This window comes from Diabrotica undecimpunctata, chromosome 7 (genome assembly GCF_040954645.1).
Source record: "Diabrotica undecimpunctata isolate CICGRU chromosome 7, icDiaUnde3, whole genome shotgun sequence".
NCBI lineage: Eukaryota > Metazoa > Arthropoda > Insecta > Coleoptera > Chrysomelidae > Diabrotica > Diabrotica undecimpunctata.
In genome coordinates, this window is record NC_092809.1 from 74,506,323 (window position 1) to 74,522,274 (window position 15,952).

General features: G+C 31.9%; 1 protein-coding gene across 2 annotated transcripts in view; it reads left to right on the forward strand.

Annotated features, from left to right (window-relative positions):
• The window catches only part of LOC140445496 (probable G-protein coupled receptor Mth-like 6), a 131,784-nt gene extending 120,332 nt beyond the window's left edge, over positions 1-11,452 (forward strand). Inside the window, exons 7-8 of one of the 2 annotated variants that reach the window (XM_072537547.1) lie at positions 737-875; positions 7,883-8,012. In XM_072537547.1, the coding sequence (XP_072393648.1) occupies positions 737-870 (134 nt within the window). In that variant the 3' untranslated portion in view covers positions 871-875; positions 7,883-8,012. Of the gene's footprint in view, positions 1-736; positions 876-7,882 lie in introns of both variants that reach the window. The other variant, XM_072537546.1, reaches the window with a different exon arrangement.
• The last annotated feature ends 4,500 nt before the right edge of the window (positions 11,453-15,952 follow it).

Here is a 15,952-nt window from a genome sequence, read left to right on the forward strand (position 1 = left end):
AACATCATTTTGTAGCAGAACGTTATGCTTTTGTATTTGTTGTGCCTGTGCGTTTTGATCTGGAAGTTTGCGCTTTTCTAAACCAGCCTTTTCCTGGATGGATCGGTAGAGGTGAAAACGAATCGTGACCTCCAAAGTCACCAGATATTATTCCTTTGGATTGCTTAATCTGGAGATGTTTAAGAGCAGAGTTTTTGTGTATACGATTGAAAACGTCGAAGAACTCAAAAATTAAATAAAAATCGAGCTAGATATTATCAATGAGGATCTTATGATTCTCGTTCGCAATTTTAATTCAATCGAAAAGCTATTTCAAGTATATTGAGGTTAATGGTGATTATATATTTTTGCGTTATAAGGAAATAAAATCAACGTTTCGCAAATATGAGCTTTTTTGCAAACAATTTTGTTAAAAAAGTTAATTTTGAGTTTTTAACACTTTGTTTTTGAACGTTTTACACAGAACACTAAAAATACATTGCTTTCTTCGTGAAATGATTAACAAATAATAATAACAAATTATAAGACAAAGGATTAAGATCTTAAAAATACAATTATGTTTGGTCCTTCGAATCTGCCGTCTTCATCAATAAATATCAAAAAGTAAAATCGTAAATGTTTAACTTTTTATTTAAATAAACACCTAAGTTTAACTTTTTAAAATATATATTATCATAACTTCTCTTATACAATTTATTACAAAATTATTTTGTACGTCTTTCTGTTCTCTTTCTAGGTGTCGCCATTTTTATCATCTTCCTCTGCAAGAAATCAATTTACGTTGATTTTTTTAAGACTCCAACGGGCTCACGAATATACGAAGACTATTATTTAAACAAGTATTGTTGTTTAAAAACTGCTAATACATAGCAATGGTATGAGTAGACATGAAAACAATGTAGTCTTCCCAACTTTTAGAATAAGACGATTCTGAATCTAGGAAACATTTTTTTTTGCAGAAATTCATAAAAATGTAATACTTTTTACTGAAACGTGTTATAATAAATTATAAGCATATTGCTTATGTAGACAGGCGAATATATGTATATCCATTATTGGTACGGTAGAAGTTGATGTATGTTTAAAATATAAAACCTTAAAATAAATTTATTTTAAAATTTCGCTATTTTATGACACCTTTCAAATCTGTTGCCTGAAACATGATATAGATATTAAAAATTTATTATCACTTTGACTGTTTGCCCACACGTTTTAGATGAATTGAACTAACCATTTTCGGGTTGTAGTTATTGAGTGATGTCAGCCACAGAACTCTCTACCGATGTCCATAATATGTTGATCGCGTTTTGTCGAGTTCGGTGTTGTAGACGACTTTTTCATAACCTAAGCTTAACACAAAATAAAACTGAAGTTCATTCTTCTTCTTCTTCCTTATAAGCAATTCTGCTTGTCCATTCGCGGATTAAAACCTCTATGGAAGGTTGTCACTCCATTTTTTGCGCGATCGTCAGGTACTTCTTCTGCCGATTGGTGACTTATCTCTTGCTATTTTAACGACACGGGTCTCCTCCATTCTGCTTATGTGGTTATTCCATTCTTTTTTTCTATTTTGTGTCTATTCACTTATACCCTGTACGTTACATTTTCTTCTAATGTCTTCACTTCTCTTTCGATCTCTCAGCGTATTTCCTTTAATTTTTCTCAGTACTCTCATCTCTGCCGTTTTCAGTAGTCTTTGCGTTGTGTATATTCACTTATATCCTGTACGTTACATTTTCTTCTAATGTCTTCATTTCTCTTACGATCTCTCAGTGTATTTCCTGTAATTTTTCCTAGTACTCTCATCTCTGCCGTTTCCAGTAATCTTTTCGTTGAGGCTGTGTCGGGTCCTGTTTCTGAGGCATATGTCATTATTGGTCTTACTCTGACCTGGTCTGTTTCGCCATATAGTCTTATTAAGGCATCCTGCCAGTCTATTTTCTTTTTGTACTTGATCTCTCACTTCTTTGTCCAGGCCTGATTATTAGCACTTGTAAAATTTCAGTTGTAAGTTTTAGCGTACTATTTAACAAGTTTATACCTCTGTACCTCTTCCGGTATTTTATTGTGTTTTATAATTTTAATAATTAATGTTGTTAATTGTTCTGTCATTGCTGCCCCACAATATTTGAATAATTCGTTTGCTATCTCGTCTTTACCTGTTGCTTTTCTGCTCTTCAGATTTTCACGTATTTTCCAAACATGCTGTACATTTATCTTAAGTTCTTCATTTGTCGTAATTTCTGGTGTTTCCGGGTCTAGCGTCATTTGTTCTTTCTCTGCATAGAGCTTTTTTAGGTAGTCAATCCACGTATCCTTTTATATGTGTTTTGGTTCTATTAATTATTTTACATCGGTTCTTTCACCTCTTATGAAGCGCCATATTTCCTTTTTGCAGACTGTAAAAATCTTGTTTCATTTCTTTCGAAAAGCGTTCCCAGTGATCATTTTTTATTTTTCTTATAAGTTCATTCACACGGAAGAAATGTTGAAACTTAACCTCATCTGCTAATAAATGGTTATTTATCTAAATTTTTAAGTACCCTTTTTCTTATCTTCTTTCAAATATTGCATATTTTTCTAATCTTGAAACACTTAACATTTCTAACATTTCTTCGTCTTCTATTTCTTCTGCTAGGAGGTATTTTAACAATAATTGTTTTCTTTTACATACGATCATTGATGCAACAAAACCACTTGTTCAGTAAATAAAGGATAACTCACTAATCAAATCATCGTTTCAGTAAAAACACTTTGATTTCGATCATTGCTCAGCGACGATCGTTCAACGATGATGACAATAGAGGCCTCAGTAAAAACGTACTTTTAGCTTTGCCCGTTCACTTGTTTCTTAAGGTTATCTGCAGATTGTTTAGTTTAGAATTAAATTCCTAAACTCATGCAGTTATTTGATTATAAACAAGTTATTAAATATTGTCTTGTCTGTTATTTGGTGGCGAGGAAAAATCACTCTGACAGTTTAATCTTCTCTAGTAATGACAATTTTGACATTTAATACTCTTCTAATTTAAATGACCTTAAAATAGTACTATCGTTCTTACTTTAACATTAACATCAAACCTTGATCTTTTTAGTCCTGTAATTAGGTATATGATATTTGATTCTTGAATTATTATTTTTTTTCCAGTTACATAAAACCTCCGTGGCAGTTTCTGCTTTTAGTTTCTCAGCAGAATTTGCTGCAACATGGTTCATTCATCCTACTTATGTTATATGGGTATTTCCTGCCTCACTAGTTCTGTTACCATCTGTGGCTTCTTCTTGTATATAATACTACAATCTGCCTTCCCCTGCTTCAGTCCATCACTGGTAATTTTTCTCGTTTCGAAATTTAGAGTACGTAAATCTGCTGCAATATTATCGCCCCAGCACATCCTTGATCTTCCCAGTGATCGCTTTTCTTGCGGGGTCTCTTCTCACATTAAGCTGAAGACATGCTGGTCATTTCTCTTGATATTACCAGTCCATCTTAATATTTTTGACGTTATTATTTGAATAATATCAGACTTGTTATGAGATTCTTTTCAGTAAATTTTTATTCTGTATTGCTGTGTCGCTGTTTAACCGGTTCATATATCTTTCTAATAATTCTTCTTTTGCAAATTTTAGTAGGTTCTTATCTTGTTTTTTCATCTTCCATGGTTCACATACCTATGTAATTATAGGTCTTGTGACTGAATGATAAATTTTTATTTTCGTACAGTGGGATATATATTTTGGGTTTAATTAGCCATTACCTTCTTGTAATATGTTGTTCATTTCTTCTGTAATATTGTATTTGGAGATAATCGTATCTCCCAAATATTTGAACTAATAAACAATTTTAAAGTTGTAGCTGTCCATTGTTATGTTCTGTCGTATTTTGTCTGGTCGTTCTACTATTGTTGTAGCCATAAATTTGTTTTATCTTCGTCGATTCATAGGCTAACTTCTTTGGTAGTATTTTCTACTTTAATAAAATCTTTCTTAACACTAAAAGTTGTTTTTTTCTTACCATATACATATTATTAGCAAAACCCAGTATAGTGTGGTATATTGCTTATCCCATAATGCTCTACAAAGCTATGTTAATAAAATTTTGATAGCTCATTCTTTGACACCTCTGTTGATAATGACGAAGGTCGGCCGTTTTGCTTTAAGTCTTATCCTAATTTTAGATCCATCTACACAAACTTTTGTGAGATTAATTAAATTTTCCGATATGAATAATTCTGCCATTCCACGGTTCCTTTCTTATTTCCTCTTTTGATAAATCTATAAATAGATATTTTTTGTTGTATTCACACAGACTTAGTTAATCGTTCCAATAGCATTAGGGAAAGTACTTTATACCCTGTGTTAATAAGAGTCTTTCTTTTTATATATGGGACTCCCTTTCCAGACGGTTCCACTTGCTCCTCTTTCCAAATTTGTCAGATGAGCTGATAAAAAGCATATACAAACGTTTTTTCTTTATTTTACAAATATTCAGCAAAAATAATTTCGATTTTTGGGGTTGTGTTGTTCTTGAGTTTACGGATAGGTCGTAATACTTATTTAACTGTAGGTGCTTCCATGTGTTCGCCCATAAAATCCACATGCTCCCGCCTGGCTTCATCTGCTTACCTATTTAACAGATCATTAAAATATCTTCTCCAGGTCCATATTACTTTAGCCTCAGCTATAACCAAGTGACCTGTGTCATTCTTTGTAACAGTTGCAACTTTTGATTTAAAGCTGTTTTTTTTATATATTTTTTAAATCTAAAGAGATGTCTACTTCTATTGTTGATTCTATTAAGCTCTAGTTGTTTCAGGTTCTTTTCTTTGTGTGCTCTTTTTCATGTCATACCAGATGCCTTTAGTTAGATCGTCCGTTTCTTCGGTGGTTTCATAAACAAATAGCATCAAACTGTTGCATAGATTTCCTCTAAAGCTCATGTAATAAATAATTTTATTTATTGGCCTATTTTGTAGCAGATTCTAGCATACTGTTTTGTATAATAAAACCTGTTTCAAATTCATGTTGAATATTGGCACTATTACTATATACTAGAAGTATGCCGATTTTTTGACTTCTGGTACCCATCAGCTGTGATATACATGCCGAACCTTTCATATTGTTCTATTGGCTTTGTCGTTGTTGCAGGCCCATGCGAACTTCAACGCATTAAAGTTTTCAATAGTCAGGTTGTTTTTTCTTTGGCGTTGTTGTCGTCGATATCCAGTTTATTCCGAGACATTTCGTCAGTTTTCATATAAAAAATTAGTTTTTTGTTAGTTTTTATAAGGTTTTTCTGGAATGTTTTGCATTTCTCCTCATATTTGAATAATATATAACTAGAGTATTACACTATATTTTAAAAATAACTATTATTAACGCGTTAAGCAGTTAATGGTCGGAAGTGATTTTTTTTTTAAATAAGAAGTAAGTTTCTTTTATTCATCTTGTTGTTGTTTAGTAATCCAGTTTTGTTATATGTGTCGCCTCCGTTTTTGTTTTTGTCTTATATTTCTATTGTACATATATTTATTTATACATATAATTTATCTGTTTTTACTGAGAATAAGTCACCATTTTACTTTAAAATAAGTTTATTTTGACGTTTTGATTTTCATTTCGAAAAGTGTTCCCAAAATACAAAACATTAATAAAAACAAATTTTGTTTTTGTTGTTTAGAAAAAAAAATTCTTCTAAAAACTTAATTGTATTTATCACTTTATATTTTTTATTTTAAATTAGATGACTTTAGAAGATATTGTCAATATTTTTGAGTTGCGTTCCTGGGACTACTTTATTCATTCGATTACATAAAATCAACTTATTTCCGTCAGAAAAATCATAGCGTGTGATTTGTCTTTAAAAAGACAACCACATGTTATAATGACAGTACAATTTTCTTGTTAGTGATCTCATATATCACACACAGAAGACAAATCATATGCTATGGTTCTTTTGAGGGCTATTTTTATATAATCTTACATGTAAATATACAATTAATAATTTTCCCCGTATCTGTACTTGAATACAATTCCTGGAAGGTGCTTACGTAACTTAAGAAAAGATTTATTATTTCAAGACACATTTTGGTAAAAATTATAAAAGAAATGTTCCCTTAGATGTTCTTTAAAAGTAGGGTGGCGGTAAATTAGAAAAAGTATTTTTAAAATCCCATAAATATATAAAAGTGCAGCTTAGATCGCCTAAATTAGAATTTAAAAAATAATTAATTATTTTTTGGCGGGATCAATGTAAATAATGTTCACTGAGCTTTTAAAAGCACCTAGAAATAACACGTTCATTTTGAAGTCACCAGGTCACTAATTACCTTTTTTAAAAAAACCTATATTAAAAGAATGGTATGATGAATGCAAAAGTTTATATTGTTCAATCATTTATTGGTGAAAAAGTTAGATATTTTCATAAACTTCTTCCTTTCTGCGATATGAAACCATTTACTTAAATACCTCTATCGTGACCAAACTTTTAAATTAGTTCTTATAGCAGATTGAGGACAAATGTTTTTGAAAGAATTTTTATCTTTACCAATAACTAAAAAATTTAATTTGTGCGTTCCAGTAGTATTTAAACACGGCATAAATGTGATTTTATCTTTAGTCCCTTTACAACCTGGTTCGCTCGCTTATTTAGAGGATCCGAATGTTTTGCTGATGGTTTGTGAAAGGATGGATAAATGGTTGCACTGCAAATCCGCTACTTGACAATTTTTCACCCGATATAGTTAACAGACGGATACCAAATCGCTTTTTAAATTTATCCATCCACCCAACAGTGGCACGAAAATCATCTTTCATTGTAATTTTTTTTATGAAATTCGATTGCTTTTGCTGTCAGAATTTGTCCAGATACAGAAATGTGTTTAGAAACGCTCTTGCATGAACCACATGTAGAGAGCATTTTTCTTCTTTGGATATTCGCTAACACTTAATGTTTTACGCTTTCTTGGTCTAGATTCCGTCGTCTTCACGTTGTCTACCATCTTTTGTTTTTTCCCTCGTGTAGAGTATCACGCATAACTCCATATCCTTTTGCCAATTTGAACATGTTTCCTTTACTATCGAACTTCTTTAAAATGCTCATTTTATCTTGTGTTTCCGTTTACTTCACATTTTTAACTACAATATTCTCACTTGAAACAGCAGGTAAATGCAACACGGGCACCGGACAAGTTTTGAGGTTACATTTTGACGCGACGGTGCGCATATGCGGTGCGCATATGTGCATATACGGTGTATACTCAGATTCTACTGTAAATACATTACTTTCGTGAACTGCTGTCGAAGATTAAGAAATTCATTAAAATAACTATAAAAAATCAAATCAATAATATAAATATTTCTAAAATTTTTCCTACGATTCTTTTTATATTTGCTTTACATTATAACACCGTTTAGGCATATTTTTGCACATAATATTTTCCTTGTACTGCATTGACCGACACTTTTTTACATCTAACAAAAGAGGGGATTTAAATTGGCAAATCATACCTGGATAACGTTTATGAGCCCTAGAGAGAAATGTAGTAATTTTTGCGTTTAGTTTGTGATTTCTTGTGCAAGTAGAAATGTAGCTAATGATATCATGTGTGAGCTAGTAGAAGTAATCTATGTATGTAAAGCAATCCTTGAATGCTTTTTATGTAGTCAAATATGACCGATTAAAGTAAACTTACACTATTTGTTTAATTAGACTTATTTTCTTAAAATACTTATTCCGTAGTTGATTATATTGTAAACTATTATTATTGCGATAAATAATAAACATTACATTATTATATGAATTTATGCAATTTATTTTAGTCGGTCTACTTTATACATATTATATTATTCAAATAGCTTCAATGTTTTGTGTATTTTTTAGGTGTCTACATTTTTATCATCTTTATTTGCAAACGATCCGTTTACAATGATTTCTTGAAGAAACTGCACCTTCGACGACGAGATGCTTACCTCAGTAATACGGAATCATTCACAACCTCCCAAACTCGAATCAGCTTAAAATATAGGAATGGTGTTAATAAATAAGCTAACTGTGATATTATTTAGTTTTAAATTTTATTTTAAACTTATCCAATATTTATTATAAATATTTAGATCGAAATTGGATAGATATTTTATTACATTGTAATATTTTCCATCTGTGCCTAGTTATCAAAAAATATCTCAATATACTGTATAAACAACATCGATTTACTACAGCCAAACCTTTAAAAAAGTATTATTTTTTTTTAACTGCTTTTTATTAAATATAATTTCCCACATGGATAATATAATTATATATTTTGTATCAAAACAGCTTCTCCAGAAGAATACATTAAACACTAATTCCTGGTTTTTGTCACTTTCGCCTGTACTTCCCTCAAGTCAATTTTTAATTAATCCCGTAATTCTATAGTACATTTGAAAATGATTGACGGCACAAATTTTATAGCAAAGGTCTAAATACAATGTTGGCTAATGCAGAAAAAACGTAATAATTGATACCTTCTTATCTGAATGTTCACTTGACTTTAATATGACCACCCCGACAAACCTCAAATACAATACATCATAAAATGCAAATGATTAAAACTTAAGGGATTAAACAATAACTGAAGCCTCAGTGACGGAGAACATAAAATTACTTTAATTTAAAAAAGCTAAAATGTCAATATTACGTACCCATATTAATCTTTATAGAAACACTAAATATTGGTTAAGGACATTTCCTTACAATTTAATAATAAATATATTTCGGGTACTAACGTCATATAAACTTATAACTAGTAATATAAATATATAATTACATACCTAAATACATAAGTTGTCTTTTTCCAATTAGGAAGCATCATCATCATTATTATCAGTTTTTTTATTTCCCACAGAAATAATAATTGTTTCTATTGTTTCCTCTATAGACATATGGAGTTTCCAGAATGTTTTTTTCTTCTGCTATGACACGTCTTATAGCTTTTTGCCAATTGTCAGGTGAAATTTTTGATATGAAGCCAGATAATAGTTGTCGAACATCTTGAAATTTAAATGTTGTATTATTTCTCGCTACATATTCCTTCATTTGAGCACAGATCAGTTCTATGAGGTTAAGTTCACATTGATAAGGTGGTAATCCCAACACCTAACTCCATGTTCTTTTGCTATACACTATAATTTTTAAATTTTATTGAATATTCTTTGCATAGCTGAAATAACTTTTTTGAGTAAACTTTCAAATGGCACTACTATTTCTTTGGTTACTAGCCTATCCGAGAGTTTTTGCTTTCTCCATTAAGTATTAGGTAACGGTTCCTTTAACCTTAAATGGTAACTGGCATTGTCCATGACTATTACAGCATTGTTCGGTAATAAATTTATCATTTGAATCAAATATTCCTCAAAAACATCAGCAGTCATTTCTTCATGGTACTCGTTCATAGAATTTGAAATAAAATCTAGCAAGCCCAATCAACAAATCCTATATCTCCTCCAATATGAGTGTTATTGAAACGGCGACCTTTACTATTTGGGAATTTTGAGTCCGTAGACAAACCTTATATAAATGCTTGACAAGTATTTGTAACCAGTTTATCTTGCCAATCTTTTTTTACAAAATGCCCTTCATTTATCCATGTTTCATCTAAATAAAAAATATTTTTGCATTCTCTCACTTAATTTTCGAATTTTCTTAAATATTGCATTCTCCAACAAATAATTTCTTCTTATTGGTAACCTCTCAATACCCGTGTTTAGGTCTGAGAAGTCATCGCCTGCATTTGTTTACTAGTTAGTTAGAAGGAACACTTGTTTACTAGTTTTCAGCGTTTGGTTCAGAGCTTAGACAAGGAAAGAGAGGGAACGCGTAATCCTATGGAATTAACTGAAGCCTAACTCGGCACCAGAAAGGATGCCAGGTCATATTTTATTTCTTCAGTAAATTAAGAATAATGGATGTACGTATATATATATATATATATATATATATATATATATATATATATATATATACATTTTTTTCAAAATTTATAATTGAACGCTGAAACACTGAAATAATGATCACTTTTTAAACATGATTTTATCATTACATATTTTTTAGTAGATCGATATAGTGTTTCAGTAAATCAGTAAATTGAAGTTGAAATCAGTAGATCTACTGAAAAATCAGTAAATCTGGTAACCCTGCGAGTGGTAGTAATGGGTAACGTACAGGTACCAAAACATGGCGGTCACATCGAAACTGGACTCACTTTGCGAAGGTTTAGTAAATGAGCGTTACCTGTCCTCTCTCTTTCGTTGTCTACAGGATCGAGGATTTAATCTAACCTGTTTATTTAGTTGAGTGTTTGATGTGACGGTGCTTATTATTTATGGTAAACATGGATCTCAAGTTTGAGTTAATATATGATTACTATTCTTTTGTTATTATATTTTGTTTAAAGTGTTTTCAATTGAGCCTAAATTGAAGGTCTTTTCTTAATAATAATATAAATTTTTCGAAATTTTATCCTGGTTTTGTAAATTCAACCTTCTATTTTTGGTGTTACATGTATGTAACGGTAGTAACGTATGGGAGCAAAAATCGGAACTTTTAGAACAGATCTTTTTAAGAAGCGCTGAATATTATTGATGACGATAAAACTTTAGACGTTGATGCTATATATACTGAACACCCAGAATTTAATGTGTTTACAGACGTGTAGTCTGGTGATCAGGAAGATAGTTGTCCAGGGTTGTCCGGGAGAATTCTTAGGGTTTCTGTTGAACTTTTTTATTACCAAATATTGAAAGAGATTCCTAAGTATATAATGATATTGACGAGGCTGGACCTTCCAGATCATCAGCAAAAGCTAAAAAAAGTGAAAGAAAAGTCAACTATAAATACGTATTGGTAGAAATAATCAAACATGCTAACACCACTGGAGAATAAGGCTGACATAGGAAGTTTTTGGTAACCTGTAAATCTCACTGAAATCAGATCTCATCGGTTTTAAACACAAAGTTTTCAATCAATGTGTCCTGCTTGTCCATATTACGTAGAAATTCTAATCCTCACACATTATATATATATATATATATATATATATATATATATATATATATATATATATATATATATATATATATATATATATATAGCGTTTAAGTTTTAGCTTGTTCTTCAATTTTTATTTTTTTATTTTCTTCCGTGGCAAAGTGGCAAAAACTATTTTAAAAACCCAATCCATTATTAGTAATTGTGAATAATTTTTAATTTAACGTACTTTAAAACCATATTGCTATATTCTAATTGTATTATATGTGATATATAAAGCTCTATTAAAAATTATTAAATTGATTTTATTTTTTTAAATTTATAATTGTATTAAACTACTTTGATATGTACCAAAAATATGTATTATTAAATTAAATGTATTGTAGTTATATCTAAAATTGTAAACCTATTTCAAAACAATAATAAAATATATTAAACATATAATACATTTCGTTCTTTTCTATATCTAGGTATAAAAATGTACATAATTAATAAAGAAGAACCTAATAAACAAAGTCGAGTTGTGGTGTTACCGTCGCATGCTCCGAATCTTGTAGACAGCACACATATCTAACGAACGTATGCTAGAGACCATGCACAAACAGCTAGAATTAATTAATATTATCGAATAAAAATGAGAAAGATCAAATACTTCAGTCTTATAATAAGAGGGCCTTTTTTTCGTCTTTATAGAGGGGGAGTCTGGAATCTTAAAAAAACATATCAGTCCAGGACGCTGCCTGACTAACCTTAGTGCAGGATTCGTTCTTCGTACTCCCGGCGATAGTTGCCGAGGTACTTTAAAATGCCCTCCCGTTACCGAGTCTACGCCGAACACCTACCTGCTAAATCAGACCCTCCTCTGTCATACAGAGATCCGGAAGCGGAATGGCCGCTGTAAGGCCGGCATCACTTCCGAAGCACTACCTTCATTCATCCACAGACTGCCAGCAAGGAGGCTCCCTGTCTCGTTCCAGGTAGCGCGTGGAAGACCCTCGTCGCTCTTAGTACAGTATCACTCCCAGACGGGCATTTCCTCCTTCCTCACAGTCTGACTCACACAGTTTAACTCATACAGTCTGACCTACTTTTCTACCTTCAACTTCCATCATCTGTCCCTCTTACTGTGGCGTACAAAACCGAATCTATATAAAAAAAAAGTTAAAAAATGTACCCCATATAAATCAGACGTACACCCGGAAAGAAAAGTACTATACGGTGACAGTCTGGGAATGGCTCGCGGCTAGACAAAAGAGTGGAGATGGTCGTCCGGTCCACAAAACAAACAAAATCATTATATCAGGGGCGCCAGGTAAATTGACCCACAGCCTTCCCTACGTTACTATTCCATAAACCACCAACTTACCAATAGGTTTACTACTAAAATATTAAGTATAGTATCCAACCTGAATAAATAAAAAAATAAACGAAATTGTCTGAGATCAGGATTTAGTCAATTTTAATAAATAGATTCCTAAGATATTTGAAAACAAATACATATTACAATATTATTTAACTTTACCATAGGCTTAATATAAAAATAATATAAAAATGCGGCTCCTACTTGCCTAACAAAAATTCATAATGATCTAACAACTTCAGACAAACACGAAATCTCAGAAATTTTAGTAGAACACTATCAGTTGTATTCAAGCAATCAGCAGTACCACCCAAATTTCTTAGAACACAAAGAAAGAACAGAAGCATCAAAAATTAATATAGAAGATACTGCTGATCCACTAAACACTTCCATAACACTTAATGAATTAAATGAAAGTCTTAATAACCTCAAAAATACCTCACCTGGACCTGATGACATACCACCAATTTTCATAGAAAAACTACCTATAAGCGCGAAGGTTACTTTAGTAGAGATCTTCAACAAAATTTATTCGACCCATAAATTTCCATCTCTCTGGCGCGAAGCAATTATAATACCATTTTTAAAAGACAATAAACCAAAAAACTTATCTTCTTCGTATCGACCAATATCTCTTACCTGTAGCATCAGCAAAATAATGGAAAAGATTCTAAGCAAAATATTAAAATGGTACTTAGAAAAGAAAAATCTCCTTACATCCATCCAAAGTGGGTACCGATCAGAACGGTCTACAATAGATAACATTATAGCATTAGAATCTGAAATACACGAAGCTTTTATACATAAACAAAAATTAATAGCAATTTTCTTTGACATCACAAAAGCATTTGACACCACGTGGACATATCACATCTTAAAAACAATGAAGAGTTGGAAAATAGATGGTAAATTCTTAGCCTTCGCCAAAAACTTCCTGGAGAACAGAAGTATAAAAGTTAAAACAAACGGTGTCATGTCAACTAAGAAATCAGTGGAAACTGGTATCCCTCAAGGATCTGTATTAAGCCCCCTGCTATTCTTAATAGCAATCAACAACGTTTCTAACCATTTTATGCTTCCAGTAAAAGCAAACCTTTACGCCGATGATCTTGTAATATATATGAGAAGTAAAAACCTAAAATCAGCTGCATCAATATTACAAAATACACTAAATAAATTAGAAGGGTGGTCTTTAGATATAGGCTTGAGATTTTCAACCGAAAAAACTAAAAGTCAAATGAACAAACTGGACATCATCCAATCTACAGCATTACGCATAGTTTTCGGAGCTTTCAGAACCACGCCAATTAGCAGCCTTCAAGTCCTAGCAGGAGAACCGCCATTAACTCTCAGAAGACAATATTTTTCAATGTTGTGTGCTACTAAATATCTCAGTGCAAAGGAAAACCCGTTTATAACAAGCCTAATAAGGAGCAACCCTCCAAATCTGTACTCAAATTATTGCCCTAGAAACTTACCTTTCAATGAACGAATAAATCGATTTGAATTCAATATACATCAATTGAGAGCCACTTCCACAAACAGATGCCAGTCTCCTCCCTGGAAAGTTCAAATACCAAAAGTGGATTTTACCTTACTTAACTATCCCAAACATTCACACAATCCTTCTGAAATACAACAACAATTCCGGTCTACCATCTCCAGATACCCTGATTTCAAAATAATTTTTACTGATGCCTCTAAAAGCAGTAATGGTGTAGCTGCTGCAGCTATTTTTGAAGACAACACCTGTGTCACCCGTCTAGCCAAGGAGTGTAGCATATATACTGGAGAATTGCAGGCAATCTTCAACGCACTGAACCAATGTACCAGCATTGATACAAACTTTCTTATTATATCAGATTCTCTAAGTGCCTTAAATAGTGTCAAGCAGATGTATCCTACTCATGCCAATTTAGCATTAATAAAAGACATGCTATACAATGCCCAAACATGTGGTAAAAACATAACATTTTTATGGGTACCATCCCATGTTGGGATAAAGGGTAATGAAGCAGCTGATAAAGCAGCAACAGAAACTATCAATAACACGACAATTACTATTATGCAAAACATACCAATTTCAGATCAAAAAACATTAATAAAAACTTACATGAACAAAACCTGGCAAGTAAAATGGAACCAAACAGAAGTAAAATTAAAAAGTATCAAACCAGATGTTACCTCTGCTTTACTACCGCTCCCAGCTAAAAGACATGACCAAGTAGTTATTAACAGACTGCGGCTAGGTCATACAAAATTTACACATGGATACATCATCTCCAAGGACCCTCAGCCGATTTGCCACACCTGTCAAATACCATTTTCAGTGCAACATATAATGATAGACTGTCCAGTGTACTCAACAGCAAGATCGACAGCAAAAATAAAACACAATTTGAAAGAAACTCTAAAAGAAATCAGCAATACAATAAATTTTATCAAAAATTGTAAACTGTATAACAAACTGTAACATAACATAAAATGTTTGTATTTTCCAAAACTGTTATGTAAATTTTAATAATATACTAAGTGTAACTTTTCTAAAATAAAGATATACCACCCCGCTAATAACCCTAGGGGTTGATGCGGTAAAAAAAAATTCATGTTATTTCTATTTACTTGCACAAAAAAGGGTAAGACGTATCAAAAGTACCGGACGCTAAGGGGTGTGTGGTTCAATACCAACAAAAAAAAATAATTAACCCAAATAGGACACCACGAGAACTAAAGTGCGTGTGTAGAAAATAATATAAAAAAAAATAAACCTATCTCAAATATTTAACCCCCCTTATGTGCAAATATTTAATTAATAAAAGAAACAGCAAATAATCTTTCTTCTTCTCATTGCGCCGTCTCCTTTCGAAGGTTGGCGATCCAAATGGCAATTGTAGTTTTGGAAACTGCTGCGCGAAAGATCTCTGCGGATGAGCGATCGAACCATCTCCTCAGGTCTTTCAGCCACGAGTTTTGGTGTCTTCCTACTGATCTTTTGCCCTGTACTTTTCCTTCCAGTATAACTTGAAGTAATTCATATCTTTCGCCTCTCAGCACATGACCCAAGTATTGCATTTTCCTCTCTTTGATTATTCTTAGTAATTCTTTTTGTTTGCACATGCAACGAAGTACCTGAACATTAGTAACTCTTTGTACCCATGGAATCCTCAACATTCGTCTGTATATATACATCTCAAAGGCATCTATTCTTTTTTCTATTTCAGAGTCCATTGTCCAACTTTCACAGCCATACAGTAAGACAGAAAAAACGTAACATCTGATCATTCGGATTCTAAGCTGTAGACTAAGGTCTGATCTTGTAAAAAATGTTTTAATGCTCATGAATGTTTTCCTTGCTTGTTCGATTCTTGATAGGATTTCTTTTATTGGATTACACTGACTATTGATATTTGTTCCCAAATATTTTATGGACTTTACCTGTTCTATTATTTGACACTTGGCATACACCTGTACGTTTATTGGTGTCTTTAAAAATACTAAAGTTTTAGTTTTGTTAAATAATCTTTAGTTAAATAATCTTTAAAAACTGTAAAATATTTGTAAATATT